Source organism: Sus scrofa, chromosome 15 (assembly GCF_000003025.6).
Source record: "Sus scrofa isolate TJ Tabasco breed Duroc chromosome 15, Sscrofa11.1, whole genome shotgun sequence".
Lineage (NCBI taxonomy): Eukaryota > Metazoa > Chordata > Mammalia > Artiodactyla > Suidae > Sus > Sus scrofa.
The window spans coordinates 74,329,371-74,342,394 of NC_010457.5; the positions used below are offsets into that span (position 1 = coordinate 74,329,371).

The window sequence follows — 13,024 nt, forward strand, 5'->3', positions numbered from 1 at the left end:
GTGTAGGTTGCAGACGCGGCTCGGATCCCGTGTTGCTGTGGCTCTGGCGTAGGCCGGTGGCTACAGCTCCGATTCGACCCCCTAGCCTGGGAACCTCCATATGCCGCGGGAGCGGCCCAAGAAATAGCAACAACAACAACAACAACAAAAGACAAAAGAAAAAAAAAAAAAAAAAAGACAAAAAAAATAAAATTAAATTAAATTAAATTAACTATGTGGGAGTTCCCATTGTGACTCAGTGGGTTAAGAACCCAATATAGTGTCCATGAAGATGAAGGTTCAATCCCTGGCCTCGTTCAGTGAGTTAAGGATCTGGCATTGCCGTGGCTGTGGTGTAGGCCTCAGCTGGAGCTTCAATTCGACCCCTAGCCTAGAAACTTCCATATGCCATAGATACAGCTGTTAAAAAAAAAAATTAAACTAAAATAAATAAAAATAAAAATAAATTAACTCTGTGGCTTTTAATGTTAAAACCATTTTTGTAGTGCCCTGTAGAATCCTAATATTCAAATTGGCTCTTAATAATAGAAATTCTGGTAATTTGAGGTGACCCAGGAGAACTGTCCTTATTCTCTAAAAACCAAGTCAGTAGTTCATGAAAACTTGCCACAGCCCTGACATAGCTTTCTCAACTAACTAGCATTTTTAAGAGGTAGGGCATACTCAAAGGAAGGAGAAGTGGCCAGGGCAAAGGGCTGCTTGAATAAAATAACTAAGCTGTGCCATATTTTTCACAGGGTCTTAAAAATAATCTGAACTAGGCTTTAAAAAAAAAATGTAAAACCAAACCAAACTTTGTGTGCCATTTCACATGCTTGTGTCATCCTCCTTTGCGTTGCTAATTACAAATTGTTCTTCCTTTAAAAGCTAATTTACCAAAACCAAAGAATTTACCTGCTTAAATTAAGGAAATGTGTGGAGGAGTGAAGTCTTCTAGGGCCAAGTAGTTCCTTTTGTTTCTAACCAGGGAAGTAGTTGTTATGGATGGGATGATGTCTCTCCAAAAAGACACGCTGAGGTCCTAGCCCTTGAACCTCAGAATGTGACTTTATTAAGAAAGACGGTTTTTAAATGAGGTCATTGGGGGGGGCCCTAATCTAATATGACTGGTGTCCATATAAAAGGGGGACATATGGACATGGAGACACATACAGGGAGAACGCCAAGTAAAGATGAAGGCAGAAATCAGGGTGAGGCAGCTACAACCCAGAAGCAGCAAAGATGGCCAGCAAACCCCCAGAAGCTCAGATTGAGTCATGGTACAGAGTCCTCCTGCAGAGTCCCCAAAGGAAGCCAATCCTGCCAACATCTGCTCAGACTTCGAGCTTTTAGGACCAAGAAACAATACATTTACATCATGTAAGCTCCCCACTTTGTGTTACTTTGTCACAGGAGCCCTAGCCAACTAGTGCAGTGGATAACTGACATCTCTAGAAGCTGAGGGCATTTGCAGGAGTGGATGGAATGGCCATAGCTGAGAAACATAAAGCTCAGAAAATCAAAAAAATAAGAGAGGGTCAGAGGTCAAAAACCAAAGGAATGCTTCTAAGGAAGCATTAATCCCAAAGAGCCAAAGAAACAAAAACTTAGTAAAAGATTCAAGGCTAAACCAGAAAGAGCAAGACATCCTATTCTCAGCTCAAATGTCACCCTCTCAGAGAGTGACCACTTTTCTAAAGTAGACCCTCCCCCTTCCACCTCTGTTCAGTCTCCCCTTTGCGTGACTTTATTTACATCAAACAGCACTTACCGCCACCTGAAAGCATTCTCTTGCATTCATTTATCATGTGTTTAATTTCTCCTGAAAAATAAGCCCCCCATCTGTCTTACCAGCTTGTAGACCAGTGTCTAGCATCAGCAGGTGTTCAGTGCATCTCTGACGAGCAAATGAAGGAGGTGTTGTACTCCTTGAGACACCGGAGTGTGGAAGCTGGCCATTTACCCTGGCCATTTGCCTGCAGCCTTGCCCGGGGGTGTAGGGCAGCTGGAATAATTGTCAAGCTAACTCAGTGGTAACCCACTAAAGCCTAGGAAATCAGGGTCGACTCATGTCTGCCTGAACCATGATGGAGAAGGACAGGAATTTGACACCCAAACTATGCACAGGTCACCCAAGGGACACTACGTACTTGCTTCTAAGACTGACCTCTGGCCATACAATGGAACTTTTAGCAAATTTAGGGGCTTTTAAAAAGAATTAATTACTCAAAATAACAGTCTATCCATCATGTGATTTCTAGGAGAAACATGTGCTTCTTAAATTGAAAATTCTGCTCCATTAACTTCCTGAAAGGTGAAGGTGGGTGGTTACTGAAGGGTTCTGTAATGAGGAAATCTGTGATACAGCAGTGCCCCTTGGTGGAGGGGAGGGAGGAATATTTCAGATGTTCTAGTTGAATGTTTCTATGTGAAGTGATGTCATGGATGACATGTTAATGTGTCATCAGTGTCTGTGGCCGTGGTAGGGCGCTAAAAGGAATAACAAATGCTATATGTGCAACTTTCTCTTTTACTGGTACATTAATATGTCTGTTAAATAGTTTTTTTTTTTCCCAGTCTTGTAAAACTGGAAGAACCCTCTGGAGGATTCTGTTTTGTGACACTCCGCTTCTTCTCCAGAACTTCTCAGCTGACCGATTTTCTTAACTTTTTCAGTGGACCTTTGGTTCTAAGTTTTCCAGAAAGAAAATAGAATTCTCTAACAGGAAAATCTGAACAGTGTAGTCACTAAACCAAAAACATGTAGTCACTAAAGCAATCCTATGTTTTAGAAGAATCGATGGCGTATGTGCCTGGATATCAAATCATGAACTGATAAACTGACAGTCTTCTTGCTAATCACCATCAGAACCTGCTCTTTGTATCCTAATACCATCTGCCCATGTAATGCTCCTTCCCTGGAAATACAAACAATTAAAACCTATAATGTATTGGAAGTAAAGCAGATGTAATTTTTTTCCCTTATTTTATACTAAGGCTACTGAGGCACAGAAACCACAGTGCAAGTTAAAAGCACTCAAGGCATTGAAACATGGACATCTGGCCCAGCAACTACTTCATGCAACAGGTAGGAGATTGCTCTTTTGAGTTAAATGCACCAGTCTACCCTCTCCTGTCTTTTCCTATGTTACTGGTCCACAGGCATATTTTTGTGCTCGTTTGGCCACCTGAGAAATCTGCTTGGTTGTGGGCAAAAAGGACATTTGTTTGAGCACCCCTTGCTGTAGACCCACATTATCCTTGGCTGCTCTTTAGATTCAGGCTGGTTTCTCTTCCTATTTCAAATCCTCTCTCTTTATTGGTGATAACTTGTATTTATTAGTGACTGAGATGTAACACTGTGTCTACATTTTGTTCTTGTCTGAAAAAAAAAGTCAATAGAAAGTGTGATTCTTTCAGTGTGTGTGTGTGTGTAAGTGTGTGTGTGAGAGAGAGATTTGCAGGACTTCAGAGAAAACAGACTATAAAATATTTCTGTATCTCTTCAGCAGTTGCAGCTCCCCTCTTGCCCTCAGCACCTTCAAGCATTAATGTGCTCTTTGCAAATCATCATTTTTTGATGATCAGGGATCCCCACAGAATTGGTATACCGTGGTGTCTAGCAAACCAAAATGAATTTGAAAAAAAATTCAAGCAATGGACATGTATCTAAGAAAATAAACCTGTGGATGACTGGGAAAATAGCAGCCTGAAATGCCCCTTCCACCCTGGATTTTCCCATGCACAATTTTGCCTGTCATCCTGAAAGGCCTTAGGATAATTGGGTTGACTGCTTACCTAGTCACTTACCTGCTGTGCGCAGTCGGCAGAACTGTACCTAGCTCTCCCAACCCTCTCCGCCAGCCCACGTCTCCTGTGTGCTCCATTAGCCTCATGACGAAAATGTCTATCCTCCTGTTTAAATCATTTACTAGAAGTCTTTCCTCAACTGTGAGTTCCTGAGGTGGCCTGTGGGTTCCATTTCTATTGTTCCAATACTTTGCACATACCATTAACCCCCCATCAATAGTGTGACCAGTGGCTCCAGAAGGGAACTTGACATGAGCCTGTTCCAGGTGATGTTTTGGAAGAATCCCTTAACAGCTCAGTAATAGGTGACTCACAGTTTAGTAGGGAAGCATGAAAGGTGACAAGGGCTATACGATGATAAAGGTGGGCTCATAAGGCTCAAATACTTGGCTAGGATAATGGTGGAGAAAGTTTGAATTCTAGTACCATCTTAAGACCCACTCACATCCCTTTGGAATTCAAATGGACTCCATGTCTGTGTATCCCAAGGTAAGAAACCCTTTTCTAAACTCTCCACTGCTGATTCCTCTCACTCCCTTTGGCTTATTTTGTAAAGTTTCAAAGCTTGCTGCACGTCACATCCTTTTTATCAGCTTCAGTGCACATTAGAGTAGAAATCCCCTCCAGAAGACCAAAGATACTGGAGCCTGTATTTAGAGAGTCCTGGCTATGCCTAGAGTCATGCTGCTTGAAGCCATTCTAATATTCATTTAGTTAGAACCATAACTATGCTGAGTTATCGCTAGTCTCATATGGATCATATATTCACAGTCAGCTCTTGCTCAGACAAGAAGATGTGAATTATCTCTGCTGTTGGCCATCATGTTTCTTCATTTCATTATGACAGTTGTGCTTTTCAATCTATAATCCAGCTAAATTCTTTCAGCACAGTCTATACACGTAAGTGCATAGGTTTCTTTGAAGAAACTAATACCCATTATCTCTATCTTTCAAGATACATTTTGCACATTTTGATCTAAGAAGGAAAAGACCATTTTTGACATGAATGGATATTGTAACCAGGCATATTTATTTTAACTGACATGATAGCAGCTGAAGTTCTAGAAAGGATTAGGGTTCTGAAGAACAACTTTTTAATTTGAACACCAAATAAAGCACTCCGTCACATCTCCATTGAATTTGTGCCCCCCAGCTCAATGATCTCTTTTATTATACTCCTGTCATGTTTATATGCAAGTGTAACAAAGTAAAAAGATTTAAAAGGGGACAGTATAATTTCACCAAGGGAACATTGTTCAATTGTTGAAAACCATTTAGGTCAGCTCCAGAATGAATGCTGCCCCTGTCTGGAGGGCCCTGGTCTCCATGCACCGGGAATAAGGTTATTCTCCAATACAAAGCATCACAGAAAACTGAAAAGTGAACTAACACTTGTGAAAACTTAAGGGAAAGTGAGGAAAAGCTGGGAACTACTTCTAAGTCAGAGCCAAGGGAGACAATTTCAGCCAAAATTTTTCAGTGGTGATCAGCATGTTTTCAAGTATAAGGCTAGGAAAGCAAGGAGATATTGAGAACTGATTACTTCAACAGAGTGAAACACAAAAGCTTAGACTTGGGAAAAATGGAAGATATGAGGCCATGTGTCAGACTTTCCTGGTTGAAAGAAGACTTTAGGGTCAGAAAGTATTGAACTACAAAGGAGGCCTCTTGTGAAGAGGAGGAAACTTTTTTAATATTCAATTTCCCTTATATTCATCTAGAGTTTATCCTCTGTAGGATATTTGCTAATCGGGTATGAATATCCATAAACAACTTCCATCAAAGGGAGAAAAAGTAGGAAGCATGTGTCAGGGAGTTTTCAGTCCTGATGGAAGTGAATGCCTATGTTTATTTTAATCATTATGAGTAATTCTTATACCCTTATTATGTTTATTTGAGGATGTGAAATGACTGGATAAATCTGAACAAGTGTACTTTGTTGATTTTTGCAGAGTTAAGAGGAAGATTTAAGAGGCATGGACCCTTGCATCAGGTTTGGAGGAAAGTAGAGTGAACACAGAGAGGCCAGACGACCACTGAGACCCATGGACAGTCCCACACTCACACTTCCCTATCGAACTTTAAGATTTCCCAGTAATATGCTGCCTTTGCCAAATGAAAAGAAACTAATGCCAAGAAGGCACACTCTTCAGTATTGGGAATAGAAGTGCTCTCAGGACAATGGCTTCAAAGGTGTCCTGCTTATATGTTTTGACAGTTGTGTGCTGGGCCAGCGCTCTCTGGTACTTGAGTGTAACTCGCCCTACTTCTTCCTACACTGGCTCCAAGCCGTTCAGCCATCTAACGGTTGCTAGGAAAAATTTCACCTTTGGCAACATAAGAACTCGACCCATAAACCCCCATTCTTTTGAGTTTCTTATCAATGAGCCCAACAAATGTGAGAAAAACATTCCTTTCCTCGTCATCCTCATCAGCACCACCCATAAAGAATTTGATGCCCGCCAGGCAATCCGGGAGACCTGGGGGGATGAGAACAACTTTAAGGGGATCAAGATCGCCACCCTCTTCCTCCTGGGCAAGAACGCGGATCCTGTGCTCAACCAGATGGTGGAGCAAGAGAGCCAAATCTTTCACGACATTATTGTGGAGGACTTCATTGATTCCTACCATAACCTGACCCTCAAAACATTAATGGGCATGAGATGGGTGGCCACTTTCTGTTCGAAAGCCAAGTACGTCATGAAGACTGATAGTGACATTTTTGTCAACATGGACAACCTTATTTATAAGCTGCTAAAGCCCTCCACCAAGCCAAGAAGAAGGTATTTCACCGGCTATGTCATCAACGGAGGGCCCATCCGGGACGTCCGCAGTAAGTGGTACATGCCCAGGGATTTGTACCCCGACAGTAACTACCCACCCTTCTGTTCGGGGACCGGCTATATCTTTTCAGCTGATGTGGCTGAACTCATTTACAAGACCTCCCTCCACACAAGGCTGCTTCACCTTGAAGACGTCTATGTGGGATTGTGTCTTCGAAAGCTGGGCATACATCCTTTCCAGAACAGTGGCTTCAATCACTGGAAAATGGCCTACAGTTTGTGTAGGTATCGCCGAGTTATCACCGTGCATCAGATCTCTCCAGAAGAAATGCACAGAATCTGGAATGACATGTCAAGCAAGAAACATCTCCGATGTTAGGATTTTTACCAATGTAAATACATTTTCTTTTCTTTTTTAAGAAACGAGGCCTAGAGTATAGGTGTTTTACAGGTGTCACTGGGGAAATGAACTGGTGAAGGGGTTTTGTAAAAAGAGTTTTTCTTCCCACTCCGAGTTCCTTTCTTAGATTCCCAATTTACACATGCTAAGCTCTGATCATAGAAATAATACATGAGTTTAAAGGGCCAGATTTCACTCTCAGGTCCTAAGGTAAATTGCATTTATCTCAAAAAGCAACTTCCTAACAACTGCTAGGATTTACATACTTTGCATCTGAGATAAAAATCTGGTTCTGGGAAACCAGAACTCATGGCAGTGTCTTCATATTCTCTCTGCAAAAGTGAATACATAAGTAAATAACACTATATCCAAAAACAATTTAGAAATAATGCACAGTCAGGGAGACACACTGGATGTGATCACTAATATTGTACCTGCTGTTCCATTGACTTTCTATGTATGTTGCCATGTAATGTGTACAGTGTTTGCAGTTACACCAAGAAATGAACTTAGTACTGGCAGGGAGGCTGCAGTTAAATGGGAATATAAACTTGAGAATCAAACATTCTTTATGTTTGGAAGACAGCTTTGCTTACTCATCTAAGAATTAAACCTGGTCAGTGGGTGGAATGTATATAAAATGCCACTTAACAAAATAAACAGGGGAATTTTTTTTTTTTCACTCTTTCAGAACAAACATGACCTGGTGCCTCCAAGGAGACTTTGCCAAATGTAATCTCATCTGCTTCCCTCCATATAGCGTCGCTAAGTACATTTTACAGTTTCTGGCTCAGGCAGGCCCGTGTATAGAAATAAGTTGGTAGGGGGCCAGAAGGACAATAAATAACAAAGAGAAAATACAAATTTATGTATGCATTATAATTAACATAACCTTAGCACTAGTGTCAGATGCCCCTTCCTCATAGTTGCAAAGCATGTGAGAAAACCATTTGAACAGGTAGCAATGTTATTGAAGGTTTTATCCCAACTGTTGATAGATGTCACTCCCCAACATCCAAAATATCCAAGTACCTCTAACAGCAGTGCTGTTTGAGGGGGTATTCTAGAAGCTTTGTGCTTGAGGTTTATAGGAAGGAAGGGCAGGGAAGCTTGGGTTCAAGTTCTGTTGCTGCCATCATGTGGGTCATGTAAGCAGGCATCATCACCTTACTGTGCTTCAACATTCTCATTGATAAAATAGCTGGAAAAACACCTACCTCACAGGTACTGTGAGAGCAAATCACATTTGCTAAGTATTTTGAGATCTTTAGTTTCAAAGGTGCTACATAATGCAGTGTGCCATGCATTATGCTAAATGCTAAAATAATTAAATAATTACAGTGATGGTCACCAGTAGTAATAACATCATCTTAGTATAAGATCTGCCAAAATCAAGATCAAATATAAACGATGAGTGTACCTGATTCTTCTAAGACTTTGAGTCTTCCTTGAATATGTTAGGTGTTTTGGGAAGCTTCAATTGCTCTGTCATTTCTTCTGGTTTCCATGAAGAAGTTGTTACTTCAGTGCATTGCCTTGATAGCCCTGGTGCCAAAACGGAAGGCAGCTGCCTTTCTCTGGGGAAAAGCCTCTGGCAGGGGTGTATTACAGTCATTGAAGCACATGCTTTGTAAAATGTTTCACATCAGCTTAGATCTCAGGAAACATTTGATCTGAATTCTCACTAAGAACTTTGAGGACTGGTAGAGCTCATCTACCTCTGGCAGAAGAAGAATAGACACTCAGCAAATCCACACACTGCACATTTCTATCATTCATTAGAAAGCTTCTGTTTGTTTTCGTTCAAAGAAAGCTCCACACCTGAAAGAGTATACCTTTTTTTTCTTTCTTTAACCCTGACCTTTGCAAGCCCCCCTAGGTGTTGATAGCAAACAGGTAGACAAAAATGTACAAACGGAACTCATGGCTTATTTCTGAAAACACTGCAACTCTGATCTCCAGCCCAAGAGAACCCAATAGGAGACAGGCCTTCCTATTCCTTAATACATCTTCATCTTAAGTCAGCAGGACTGCTGAGTTTTACTAGAAAATAGCACTAGGTAGCCCGGGGAGAGATGGAGCAGGCCAAATCGAGCCACCATCCAATCCCCAATGCTCAACTGCTGTGAATTCCAGTCACTGGAAAGGTCTCACGACTTTGAACTTGGTTCACCTGTCAATCACATAGTCGAATCAAGGATCAGTCTCCTACTGACATCTTGCATTTCCCTCACGATCAGTCGAGCCACCTTTGGTGTCAAGGACTTGCACATTAAAAACATAATATGTGTACATCTGTGAATTGTTTTATATATGTGTGTGCGTGTGTACATAATGAATAGAGCCCTAATCTTTAAGAGGAGCAAAAATCACAGAATCACATCTTAAAGAACTATTTCCTAACTTTTTTATGCTAGGTAGTACCCATGTGACAAACATGTAAATATTCATCAAAGACCACATGTATATATTTTAAAGGCATTTTTTCTTCTCCCCAGCTGTACGTATAACTAGAATCTGCTTGCTGTGTACATTTTCTTCTGCATGAAGTTTGGTGAGGCGAGGCCATTTGTCCAGTATTTCAATATCCTAAAGCATGTTTGCCCTTTGTTTTTTGAATGTTCCAAAATGTTTAATTGATCAGGAAAAAGCCCTAATTTTCTGCTTTTCTTAACTTCATGACACTGACCAAATTATGATTTCAGTGATTTGTTAAGCCATTTTTAAATTTATCATCTCTTTGACATAAAATAGTTTCAGACAACATTGTACCGAGAGTCATTCAGACAATTTTTACAAAAACTTTTTGACTGTCCCCTCACATGTTTTGTTCATTATGCATTGGATAACAAAAGGTATTCAACACTTTGTGTCTACACTCTTAAATTTTCATTTAAAATTTTATTTTTCAAAAAAAAACTTTTAATTTTTGGTGGCTAGTTTGTGTGGCTTTGTGTCTTCTTATATTGGAACAAATGCTCTTTTCAATATACATTATTGTATTTTAAATAACCAGAATCAAACAATGAAGATCATTTTTGATTTGGAATAAATTCAGAAGAACAAAACCCCTTTGCGTGATGTGATATGGGGGAAAGAAACTCTTTACGGAGAAGCTAAGGAAGGAGTTTTTTTCAATCAAATCTCTTCTATCAAAAGACAATGGAATATTTACATAATGCATCTGGGATTCATTTTCTACCTTTCCTAATACGTGGGTTTAGTGGGGGAATTGATTACATCATTTCTTCTGTAAAGGTGAAGATAGTTTTTATAAGCAACAAAGTAACTTGTGAATGAAAGAAGTAATTTACTAGAAACGCTTGTTGATAATAATTGACATTTAGGTATATCATTATATATGAGTGATTGTATTTATGTATTTATTTGTCAAAATTGTACATACTATTTCACCAAACGTAATTGTCTGTAAAAGTGCACTCTCCAGGTTTGTAGTACTACTTAGGGTTACATGGGTTGCCAATCAAGCTGCTAATCAGAATATTATTTTTTGTATCAATGTTATAAAACTGAAAAGTGACAAATAGATGCTGAAAAACGCCTTTACATTCAGTTTCTTCACTTTCCTCATGAAATGTAAACTGTTGATTGAAAGCACGATGCTAATGTATAAGCCCATCTGTCATGAGGAAGATTATGGTTCCATAAAGCTGATTTTTTTTAAGCCACTGGGACAAATAAACAGAAGGAGAACATATTTTTCACTTTGCTTCTTTTCTGAAAGAATCTCTTTGGTGAGCTGTGATTACTGTAATTAACCAATGCCCTGTCATATCATTAACCTTCCCTGAAACCTCAGGATTGGTGAGAGTTCAAACCATTTGGATCTCATCTCCCAGAGCCTAGAACAAATTAGCAGTCAACTCAGAGGTGACTTTGTTTAGTAGATTATGTGCTACTCAAGGATTTAGGAAACTATTATTTCCCTTTCCCCTTGGCAGCCTCACAAACTTCTCCATGTTAAATTCTATGGGTTGAACACGCCAACAAACTCCAGTCCAGAGGGTATTATATTGATAATGTGCTTGGCGAATTAGGATATGGCAAATCTAAGACAAAATTCCCATTCTCATGTTTCATCCACATGTATCCTTTGGAATATTACATACTCTTTAAAAGTTTGATGGGACTAGAAAAGTGCTGGCCAGGCATTCTTTATGGCTGACAGGTAGATGCTGATTGCTAATGGCTGCCTTTGCATGTATGAGACTAATAGGTATTTTAGAGACAAAAGTTCAGAAGTTGCTTTTATTATCAATCCTGATCTAAATAGGTTTTCACTTTTTAATGGAAATTTTACTTTGGATAGGCTACCCCTGTACCTTGGAATTAAAAAAGGTGAAGCCTATCAGGTGAGTTGAAATGTGAGTAAAATGATGGAAACATGAAATGATAGATTTATTCAGTGTGACTTTTTAAAAGAACCAGCATCAAGAGCACTGTTCTAAAAGTATGGTCCCCAGAGTTCCCTCTGTGGCTCAGCAGATTAAGAACCCTACATAGTCTCTGTGAGGATTCAGGTTTGATCCCTGGCCTCACTCAGTGGATTAAGGAACCAGCATTGCCACAAGCTGCAGCGTAGGTCTCAGGTGTGGCTCAGGTCTGGTGTTGCTGTGGCTTATGGTGTAGGTCTCAGGTACTGCTCTGATTCAGCTCCTAGCCTGGGACCTTCCAAATGCCACAGGTGCAGTCTTAGAAAGAGAAAAAAATTTATTAATTAAAAAAAATAATAAAAGTATGGTCTCAAACAATGAGCAACTGTGTCAAGTGGGAATTTGTTAGCAATGCAAATTCTTGGGCCACTTCAGAAACTTAGAGGTGTGGCTCAGTATTTTAACAAGCCCTTTAGGTGATACTGATGTGCCCTAAATGTGAGAACATTTATCAAGAGCAGGGATTGGCATCCTGCCCGCTGCAAACCACATCTAGTTAAGGATGGGTTCCCGATGAACATCTGCAATAACTCGATGATAGCAGACACTAACATTGAACCCCAATTAAGCAAAATATTTCCCAACAGGAGGAATTCTGATTTTCTCATTGGTAGATGTGTACTGCCAAAAAAAAAAAAAAAAAAATTCTGCTCAATTACTATTTTATTATATTTTTAATCTCATCAATGAGAAATTGCCAAAATGTGTTGCTTGTTGTATATGTACTTATGTACTTTTCTCTATCTTCAGCTTCGCCTCTTGACCTGCAAAACTTAAAAGATTTATTATCCGGTCCTTTACAGGAAAAGTTTCCCAACCTCGACTTAGAGAAACAGGAAAACATCTGAAAAAGGAGCTACAGACAAAATTCCCCCAGCTGGAAATAAGTCACATGGATAAAGCATACTGGAATTGTCTCCATGCAGCCAGGGACATGACAATAGAGTCAGGATAATGAATTGCATTAAAAACCGACAGCTGCATGTATTTTTAAAATATTTCCTCTTTCTCTCTCAGAGTGATTCTTTAAAATTATAAAACTTGATTCTAATTGTAACAATTACTCAAAGCTTAATTAATATATTGCTTAAAGATGTGTGGGTATTAGACCTAAGAGGGTGGGTTTCATATAGCTTGATTATCATAATTATAAGCATTCTATTTTCTCATTTACTTAATTGATTGTCATAGCTTTCCAGATGAATTCATGCTGCTGGAAGAGAATTGAATACATTTCTAAGAAAAAAAAAAAGTGGGCTATTTAGAAAAGCGAGATGTCCCCGAATGTAATCCATGTGAGCATGAAAAATTGCCCTCGATAATATCTCCTTAGCTCTTTGCTGGTTAAAATAGGCATTTTTGTGAAATGAAAACGAAATGAATGAAAAAGCGTTATTGATTCAACTACATCTATAATAACACTGGCGCCACTGTCTCTTCAGCCAGAGGTGCTCAGCGCTCAAGAAAAATTTTCCATTTAGTTTTCCTTATAGAATCTATTAGTTTGGTACATTATGTCGACTATTTGTTATGCCTCTTGCCATGACCTCAGTCCTCACCTGGAGGGAGCGTGGCATGAGAGGTGATTTATTCTCTCT

General features: G+C 39.6%; 1 protein-coding gene across 8 annotated transcripts in view; it reads left to right on the forward strand.

Moving 5' to 3' along the window:
• B3GALT1 (beta-1,3-galactosyltransferase 1) overlaps positions 1-10,690 on the forward strand; it is a 567,228-nt gene extending 556,538 nt beyond the window's left edge. For 7 of the 8 annotated variants that reach the window (XM_013984223.2, XM_013984220.2, XM_021075430.1 and 4 more), the window contains 2 exons: positions 2,977-3,067; positions 5,742-10,690. In XM_013984223.2, coding sequence (XP_013839677.1) covers positions 5,971-6,951 — 981 coding nt within the window. In that variant the 5' untranslated portion in view covers positions 2,977-3,067; positions 5,742-5,970 and the 3' untranslated portion in view covers positions 6,952-10,690. The remainder of the gene's footprint in view (positions 1-2,976; positions 3,068-5,741) is intronic. The other variant, XM_021075434.1, reaches the window with a different exon arrangement.